This window comes from Globicephala melas, chromosome 1, assembly GCF_963455315.2.
Source record: "Globicephala melas chromosome 1, mGloMel1.2, whole genome shotgun sequence".
In the NCBI taxonomy this organism is placed as follows: Eukaryota; Metazoa; Chordata; class Mammalia; order Artiodactyla; family Delphinidae; genus Globicephala; species Globicephala melas.
The window spans coordinates 86,303,583-86,313,638 of record NC_083314.1 but is presented as its reverse complement, the minus strand read 5'-3'; the positions used below and the strand labels follow the sequence as shown (position 1 = coordinate 86,313,638).

The 10,056-nt window shown below is 47.7% G+C and overlaps 1 protein-coding gene across 1 annotated transcript in view; it reads right to left on the bottom strand.

The window, feature by feature from the left end:
- Window positions 1-297: 297 nt before the first annotated feature.
- The window catches only part of CASQ2 (calsequestrin 2), a 63,636-nt gene continuing 53,877 nt past the window's right edge, over window positions 298-10,056 (bottom strand). The window contains exons 9-11 of the mRNA XM_030869352.2: window positions 4,655-4,755; window positions 2,311-2,385; window positions 298-1,340 (exon numbers count right to left, since the gene is read on the bottom strand). Of these exons, the coding sequence (XP_030725212.1) occupies window positions 1,131-1,340; window positions 2,311-2,385; window positions 4,655-4,755 (386 nt within the window). The 3' untranslated portion in view covers window positions 298-1,130. The remainder of the gene's footprint in view (window positions 1,341-2,310; window positions 2,386-4,654; window positions 4,756-10,056) is intronic.

Here is a 10,056-nt window from a genome sequence, read left to right as displayed (position 1 = left end):
GAGAGTTAATTGCCCTCTGGTTAAACCAACTTTGACTCTGAATGGGAAGCCTGACTAGGAGCAAAAGAGGGGATATGGGGGCTTCCCTGGTGGCGCAGTGGTTGAGAGTCCGCCTGCCGATGCGGGGGACGCGGGTTCGTGCCCCGGTCCGGGAAGATCCCACATGCCGCGGAGCGGCTGGGCCCGTGAGCCATGGCCGCTGAGCCTGCGCGTCCGGAGCCTGTGCTCCGCAACGGGAGAGGCCACAACAGTGAGAGGCCCGCGTACCACAAAAAAAAAAAAAAAAGAGGGGGGTTATCAGGATCCCAGCTCAGGCTAGGATGCCAGCTGACCCAATCAGAGACCTAAAGCCATCAGAAAGAATTAAAACAAACCCCTGTGTGTCTATGCAAGACGGTCACCTAGAGGGAAGTTCAGAGAGCAAATCAACCTCCCATCCCAGTATCCTAATATACTAGAAATGATGGTGACATCAGTACACATGTTTTTCAAGACCTGCCTCTCAATAGCCATCCAAAGGTTTGGATGTGAGTTCATAATGGTCTGACCTACACTTAAAATAAGTTTAACAGAAGCAAGAGAAGCTGATTTATAAACTTGTTTCCAAGCCTGAGGCTTCCCTAAGAGGGATCCTCTTGGCTTTAGGAGGGATCCTAACTGACGTTGTAGGCATGGGGGCTACGTGGATTGTGTGTCTTCCCCGGGCTCTGGTTATAAGGTCACACCACGCTTGTGAGTTAGCAAGCTGTGAATTCTGTTACCGCCATAGTCAAAGACAACAGGTAAATTTGAGTCAAGGTGTTTGGGGATTGCTCTCCCCAGACTGCCAGATTCGGGCACTGCCATGGCCACTGATGAACAGGCAAAGAACGAGAGTTTTTTCATAACAGTCCAGACCGTCGACATGGGAAAAATTCCCCACTGTTCTTGCTGAGTGGGATTGCTGGATTTAGAAAGGCATTTGCTGAGTTGCACATCTCCTGGTGAGAAGGAAGTGGGAAAAGAGATGTTGGAAAAGGGAAAGGAGCTGGCTGGACGTGGGCCAGGGCTGCTTGCGGCTACCTTGTGCTGTCTGCATGGGGGTGGGTAGCTGTGCTTCTGTTTTCATGAAAATCAGCTGGAGTTGGGGGCTAGTCCTCATCGTCATCACTGTCATCATCCTCTTCGTCAGAATTGTCATTGTCATCATCGTCGTCGTCATCCTCTTCATCATCTTCATCTTCGCCGTCATCATCCTCAGTGTTTATCTTCCCAGAAAGCACATCCTCAATCCAGTCTTCCAGCTCCTCAGCTGTGGGCAGGTCATCACCATCTGGAATCTCCATCCAGACACTGTCAGCCTGCAGCCAGAGACAGAATGAGTGAGTGAGTGAGTGCACGAAGGGTCAGCAAGGCCAGGGGGCGCCAAGCAGCTGTGCTGAGTGGGCTCCAGGTCACTTACACTTGTCAGGAATATGTGCACACTGTTAAATGGAAATGCTTAGCTGCAGAATGGCGTGTGTAGTAGCCTGTTTGTGCAACCTAAAAGGAAAGGTGCATTCCATTGCATATAGATATATTTTTTTCTATTGTATGTATCTATGGCCAGTTAGCAATGTCCTTTTATCCTGTTGGTAGATGTTCAGTCACCTGGGAAATTCTACATTTCTTTAGTTTGTAAACTACTTTTAAGATTAATAATAATAATAAATAATAATAATTTAAAATTCTGCTTAAGTTAAAACATTTTAAAACAGAACAGTAGGATACAGGTGAAAAGCAAAAGTATTTCTGGCTGCCCTGACCCCATCCCTAGTCTCATTGGTGGTAGTTTCATGGCTGTCCTACCAGAAGTTTCATATAGATCCTATATATCATATATTCATGAACATACACACACACACACACACACACACACACATACACACACACACAATGGTGATTGCCTCCATGGGCTTCTGGGCCACAGCTTCCCCATCACCCATTGAGCAATAACAACTCCCTTGTGCAAAGAGACCTTGTTGGGCTTTGGAAGAAAATATAGGAGAGTTTACTTGTGTGGAAAGTTCTAAATAGTCAGTGAACCAGGTTAGGCTGGCTCCCAAAGCAAGGAAATGTGCCCATGGAAGAGAACCATGGAACAATAGGCTGGGACTGGCTCAGACTAGGATTGGGCCACACTGGCAAGTCTCCTGAGCTTTGGCAAGGCCAAGGGTCCTGCTCATTTCACATGGGGCCAGGCTCCTATACGTGATCTCATAGTCTGGGCTGCATGGCAGAAACCAGGGCAGGCTGAGGGCACCCGAGCAAACTTTCACGAGGTATACTCACATCTGTAACATTCACCACTCCAATCTGTGGCTTGAATAGGTCAATCTTGAAAGTCTTTTCCCAATAGGCAACAAGCTGTATCCACAAAAAATAAAATTAGACAGCAGGCAGAAGGCATTCCCTGTTAAAGCCACTTTTTGTGGCTGGACCCACCTGCCATCCCATCACAGTAATTAGGTCACCATTGGTTACAGGTCTCCAAAACAGCTGTGGGCACTGAGGAAATTGAAGACTTGGCCCCAGCGTTCAGCACTTTAAATAAACACGAAAAAAAAAAGTCATAACACAAACTGTGAAAGCATGTAATATAAAAGCTTCTACAGCTGTAAGGAAGAATATTACAGAGATAGTCCAAAGCTGATTCCCAAGTCACTTGTGGCTTTTTACAGTTTATGTGTGGTGAATGAGCCATTTCCCTCCACCTCTCTCTCAATGTCTCACTTAAAAATCCCTTACCTTGCACCACTCTGCTCGTGAGATGCCCGGGAAAGCAGTGGTGTGCTGTAAGTGGGCACACGAGTAAGAAGAGGGCTTCTTCATTCATCCAGACTTGGGTTCCATGAGGACTAATCTCTGACTAGGGCAGGACTAAAAAAGTAAGGGGCCATGGGGCTAAGAAAATGGAGATATTCAGTGGTAGAAAGTCTCCCAAACATGGGACTTCCCTGGGGGTCCAGTGGTGAAGAATCCGCCTTCCAATGCAGAGGGCGCAGGTTCAATCCCTGGTCGGGGAACTAAGATCCCACATGCTGCAGGGCAACTGGGCCCTTGTGCCACAACTACTGAGCTCTCACGCCTCAACGAGAGAGCCCGCGTGCCGCAAAACTGCAGAGCCCTCGCGCTCTGGAGCCCGTGCGCCACAACTAGAGAGAGAAAAACCTGCACACCACAACTAGAGAGAAGCCCACTAGAGAAGAAGATCGTGTGCCGCAACTGTAGAGAAGCCCACACACTGCAAGGAAAAGATCCCGCATGCCTCAGTGTAGATCCTGCATGCTGCAACTAAGACCCAACACAGCCAAAAAAAGAAAGAAAGAAAGAAAAAAAAGTCTCCCAAACAAATATATGGTCTCATGGGGACTGGAAGAGTATATCTACCACTTACAGCTTTAACCTCTCCAGCTGTCATTCTTTTCACCTGTAAGATAGGGATTATAGGGCTTCCCTGGTGGCACAGTGGTTGAGAGTCCGCCTGCCGATGCAGGGGACACGGGTTCGTGCCCCGGTCCGGGAAGATCCCACATACCGCGGAGCGGGTGAGTCCGTGAGCCATGGCCGCTGAGCGGGGGCGTCCGGAGCCTGTGCTCCGCAACGGGAGAGGCCACAACAGTGAGAGGCCCGCGTACCGCAAAAAAAAAAAAAAAAAAAAAAGGGATTATAATAGTCTGTACTTCACAGGGTTGTTTGGAGGATTGGATGAGATGATGCATGGAAAGAATTTACCATAGTTCTAGGCAGATAGTCTATTAGCCACCCTCACTATCATTACCACTGGGCTCATGTATTGTACAAATTCTGTTTATTCTCTTTAAAACAAAGCATAAGCAAGGCTTTCTGGCCATTGATCACTGACCCAGCAAGAGTTTGGGCTTTAAGGACCTGGGAGAACATGCTGAACGAGACAGGCAGGGTCTCTGCCCTCCCTGAGGGTTTTTTTTTTTTTTTCCTGGCTGCGAGGCTTGCGGGGTCTTAGTTCCCCCACCAGGGATTGAACCCGTGCACCCTGCAGAGGAAGTGCAGAGTCCTAACCGCTGGACTGCCAGGGAACTTCCAGCAGAGGTTGTTCTTAACTCTATGCAAAATGTTCATCTCTGCACATTTATTACTTAGTAACTCAGGTTGCCTCACAGCGATGGTCTCCACCCAGAAAATGAAAGAGGTTATAGTAAGGGGTGGTGTGGTGGTGGGGTGAAGGGCAGCTGTGGAACTGCTGGCAGAAGAATTTCACCCAACACCCTTGAGTGGGCCCTGCAGAAGGACTTCTGGCCTCTAGGGGGTGAGAACAATAATAATAATAATTATTATTATTATAATAACAACAATAATAATAATATTATTATATTAACAATAATAATAATGATAATAACAATAATACAATAATAATAATTATTAATAATATTATTAACAATAATAATAATAATAACCATGTCGGGTGGGCACCAGGCCCTAAGTTCAATGTTGCCCCAGGGGCTAAGATCTCCCACAGCAGGTGGGGACAGCCACTGAGCTTCTGCAAGTGCCCCTTCTATTTCACATCCTCCTTCGTGCATCCAGGTCTCACACTAAACACAAACATGAGGCTGTGAAGGTGGCCAGGGACGGGGCCCCACTCTGAGGCACTCACCAGAGGAAAGTCGTCTGGGTCGATCCACACGATGCTCAGGTCAGGGTTGTCCGTGTTGTCCCGAGCAACCTGCTTCAGGATCTCCAGGAACTCATAGCCATCTGAAGCGGGATTCAAGGAGGGTGAGTAAGCCCTGTGCATAGCTTCTAATGTGGAGAGCAGAGTGCCGTTACTCCACAAGTGTTTCTTAGGCCATTTGGTGCATACCCTCAATTATAGGATTATCCTATAAAATGAGTCAGATGAGAACTCCAGCCACAAAGCAGCTTCTTCAAAGGAAACAATAAACATTTTGAATGAAGAAATTGAAAGTTTCCCAGGGAAGTGTCTGGTTGTAACGGAAAACGAAATTGCATATGAAAATTGACCAGCCTTGTGTCAGAAAGTGCAACCTCAGAACAGAGAAACTCCTGTCTGGTCCTCAGTGCTCTGTGCCATCTCTTAAAACTGATAATTTATCGATACTATCCCTGAGAGTTCCCCATAGCATTTGCTCTATGGAGCAAAACTGTTTAGCCTGGATCCTTAGTTTTCTACAACCTGGAGTTCCCACAACCTTCAGACTAAGTGGGCTTCTGACTGACAGTTGGTTTCAAAGCTTTGAGATAGTAAATAGGGTTCCCTCCCCTCGTCACCATTTCCCTGCATGCTCTGCCTTCCCTTTATTCAATTCGAAGCATTCATTGCCCCCCAGGGGAGCGATGATTCATAAGAAAAGCAGAGACAAGCCTCAAAGGACAAACTCATAGCTTCAAGAGCACAGAAAGCCTAAATCTTGAAGAAATGAGAAAGATGAACTTTATATCATAGACAAAAATTTTGGAAGAATGTCTAGTAAGAGAAAGGACAGCCTAAACCCTCAGCATCTCTGCCCCACTCCAAGGTAGAAACAAAGAGTTTAGCTTCTGGCAAGTCCCTGAGAATAAGCTCTGTGCCTGTGTGTATGTGTTTGTGTGTACATGTGCACGTGCGCGAAAGCGAGCCCATGTAGAGAAACTCCACACTTTCAGGGAGTCCCAGAGTACAGGGGATTCGTGCTTTGTTCTAAAACTCATGAAAATGGAAAGACCTCAGATTCTCTTGGCGAATCCTCTGGTGCAGGAAGACTAGGGCAGAGAAGAGTGTGAGGAGGCCCCACCGAGTTCTCTGTGGTTTTGAGGAACACGGACAAGGCTAGTGGAGGGGGCAGATCTGAAGAAGTCCAGCAGTTGGGATGAAGGGGACCAGTGGTGACCCTGGCATAAAGCTAGAGTCCAGACAGAATGACGGACTTCTCTGCAGATGCCAGCATGGATAGGTGATGATGATAACTCTGACCAGATGCACACTTCACACATCATACCTGAGAACCAGAAGACGCCGGATCCCGAGGGACGGTGGGTGGGGGAGGGGAGACCATTCATTGTCAGACCCAGTTTCCACCATCCAGTGGTAAAGTCTAGGTTCAGTTCTAGAAAATACAGTTGTATCTCTTGCATAGATGAATTTGTGGCCTGAAATTTGCCTTCTGTATAAGCAACTAGCTCACCCACTACTTAGAAATTCAGTACGGCCACCGCTCTTTCTTTGTAAAAGCTTCCTTCTTTTGTTGGGGGCCCCAGCCATTCTAAGCCCCTCTCTGTGGCCTCTGTTGAACACACCTCTCCTCTCTCCGGCAACCTAGCCTTTGTTTGGCTACCTGGGGCCTCTTGGGAAAGGTTTTTCTCTGCACTTCCTCATAGTTAACATATTCTAGGCAAAATGCACACTCTTCTTAGGAGCTCCGCTTTGAGTGGGTGTAGTCTCTTTAACTGTAGCTAGATCACACTAAAGATTCCGACTCGGCCCCCTCAGGCCTTGTTACCTGGAAGGCAGAGCTACCCTGCTAGTAGAGAAGAGGGTCGTTATGGCCCGCCGCCCTCTCCAGCAGAGATCCGGGTGGCCGAGGTGATTTTTCCACCTATGCTCTGAACTATATGACAAATTAGATCGTATGACAGACACTTGGGATGGATGGGGCCTTGTGTTTCAGCGCTCATTATCTATTACTGTAGGGGTTGGGGTGGAGATGGGGGTGGAGGTAGGGATACTCTTCTTGCTGCCTGATGTGTGGCCGAGAAAGTCAAATCCCTCCAGAGTGCCACTGGCTGCTGCTACTTGGACACTACGGATCTTCCTTCTCTGGGTGTGTCGCCGTGTCACAGGACGGGGACTATGGTGCCACCTGGGTTATCTGCGGATGTATAAGTATCATTATACACAGACTGCAACAGGGGACTTCTCCTCAACAGATTCAGTGACTGCTTTGAGCAGCCGAGAAGAGATGAATGGCAATAAATAAGGTGATGTTGCCAGTACTCTGGAAGAGGAGAATCACAGGTGACAAATCAGAAATTCACAAAGAGGATGAAACTCAACCACACAGACCCGAATTCAGGTAGAAAGTAAACTTGAAGGGCAAAAGACTAACTCACATAAAGGGCAGGCAGAAACTGTCTAGGCACAGGGTTGTAGAGGGAGAAGATCTGAACGGAAGCCGAACACACAAGATGGCACTGTGGTTTTCTGATGGAAAAACCCACATAACGGGATTTATGAATAAGAATGTACATACAGGGATCGTTTCTATGTTTTAGAGCAGGTTTGGAGATAAAAAGAGAAAGATTGAAGGAACGAAAACTGGGTCCTGCAAGAAAAATCAAATGGATTGGAGTTTTTACATAAACAAGAGAAGTCAAAATTGTGGCTTAATGCCTATGTTCAAGAATACAAAAAGTTTTTGTGAGGAGGATGTTCTTTCTGTCTATGGAGGAGCAAAGCTCAAAAGACATGCCCAGAATAAATTAATAATTGAGTTGACAAAAGCTGGGGAAGTTTCTTCCGGAGTCAAGGGCAGCTTTTTGGGGTTCAGGATGATGGATTTTATAATGGGCATCATCCTTCTGCATCCCTGAATATTTCCAAGAACAGAACAGAACCTGTTCTTTAGGGAGGGAGCCCAGCATGATGTTTCAACACAAAGGACACTTGGGGCAAACAGTCCAAATCCTGGGTCTGCCATTTAGAGTGTGACTTAGGGCAAGTTATTTAATGTCTTGGTTTCTCAACTGTAAAACGGGGATGATAATAATAGTACCTATTTCATAGAATGACTGTTAGTTAAATGTGTTAGTGTCTCTATGGTACTTAGATGGTGCCTGGCACATAGTAAGGTTTAGCCATTATTCTTCTGAAATGCTCTGACAATCTTCTGCTTGAATACAAGGAACCTGGCCACTCATCTGTTCGTTCAATGCATATGTCTTAAGTGCAATGATCTGGGCACAAGGGGGCGGCTAGACACAGTCTCGGCCCCGTGTGTCAGAGAAGACGTACTCCCAAGCAGTTACACCAGGAGGTGGTGTATCATGGAGCTATTCCTTCCGGGCCCTGTTGCTGACTCAGTGACTGAAGTCTGCAGGGGTGGCCGTACCAGGCGGTATGACTATGAGTACCTCGCCTCAGTACGTGGTTAAAGCACGGTTTAATTACTTTGTTTTAAAGTCATTAAGCTAATTTGGATATTCCTGATCCAAGGCTCACAAGCCCCATACCTTTCCCCCCATTATTCCCCAGCCTTGAATATAGACCTGTTGGAATGGATTCTCATTCATCTGGGAAAGCGGAATTAAGGCAGTCGCACTGGCCTCGCAGGGATTCAGTCGCTAACATTTTAAGTTAGAAGTTCAGTTTCCTCTTAGGGACAGTAACTATTTCTTTGTAAAACAGGTGAGCTGGAAAAGGGACGCGTCCACTGTGGATCCTCCCTTTTTGACCAGGAAGACAGGTGTAGGAAGCCACATTTCGCTTTTGTAATTCAGTGTGAAGCAGAAGACAGCTCACAGTTGCAATTATATGAATGAATGAATGAGTTTGAAATTAATGACTGTTTCCTTTATCAGTGATATACCCAGCTAAGAGGCCTTTTAAGATTGTGGCCATGTAGCTCTCAAAAGGAGTAGCCCATAATTTTTTTCAGAGGTAGGTTAAGAAAAAAGAGGAAATATTATTTTGAAATTTGTAGGCTAGCAATTATTTCACCATTGAAACTAGAGGACAATTCTCTGCGGTCATTAGTTAGAGAAGCAGCCATTTTCAAAGCCAGAAGGGACTCCCAAACATCCCACAGATTCAGGCAGGTGTATATAGCCCCACCCAGAACATTTGTCTGTCTTCTCTCTTGAATGTTTCCAGGGCTGAGCCCCTCGGACCTCCCTAGAGGTCCACTATAGGTCAATAACCCAGACAGACAAGAGTCGTTTTCTTGCATCCAGCTGAAATCTCCTTTTTTCTCAAGAAGTTCGTCTCCCAACTTCTTCCTTTATGAACACAGGACATTGTTCTTTACATGCAGGAAGTCTGCGATCATGTAGCCCAACTTTGACTTTATGAGTATTTCTTGAGCATTTACTGGCTACTGAGTCCTTTTGTATTTAATCTTCACATCTAGTCCTGATGGAGGTTAGGAAGATGTTTTTATCTCCATTTTAAAGAGGATGAAGTTGAGACACAGGGAGAGTACCTGACTTGCCCAGCACGACACGCCAGCAAGTGGCAGAGCCAGGATTCTAACTCAGGTCTTTGGTCTGCAGGTCAAGAGCCGTTTCCACAATCCACCTGTGGTCTCCACATTCCTACCAAAACTGCTGCATCTTCTTGCTCGAATTTGTGCTTGAGAGCCCAGTGCCCAGTGTAAGAGCTTCAATGTGAGGGAAGCAAGGGCAGGGGCATGAGGAGACACCTGGGTGCAGAGGGGGGCTGGTGGCCGGCCCCTGCCCTCCCCCGGAGTAATCAGGGTTCCTTCCCCTCCTTCTAACCTGCCGCTAAGCCACACACTCCCCAGCTACAGCCTGTTAGGTTGGCTGTCTCAGCGATTTCCCTGAGTGCGCCTGGAATCTCAGAGGTGGCGCTAACTAAAGAAGAGGGGCCCGGTGCTGTGAAAGCTGTGACTCTGTCCCTGCCACACAGGCCTGGACCCTGAGATCCCACGACCCGGGGTCGAGGGCTCAGGATGGGCCAGGTTTCCCACGGCGAGCCAGAGACCTCTGGGAATCACATCCTGTGGGAGGGGAAGCCGGTGATTATGCTCTCCTCCTTTCCAGGCAGAGAGAGCCTGGTGGGAATGAGGCTGCACAAGCCCTGGGGGACCAGTTCCAGGCCAGTCGCAGCCATGGCAGGAACCAAGGCCTGTTTGGCAGAGACACGTGTGTCTCAGACCAAGCAGTGGCCCCAAAGTAACAGGCCCAGGCCCTCAGCGTGCTGCCCACCCGGCTCTCACACCATCCTCTGGACCCAACCTCGGGGACTGGCGGTGCTCATTCCATAGAGTCACTGAAAGACCCTCCCTGCCGCCACACCGTGTGCAGTTACGGGACTCGGGGTCT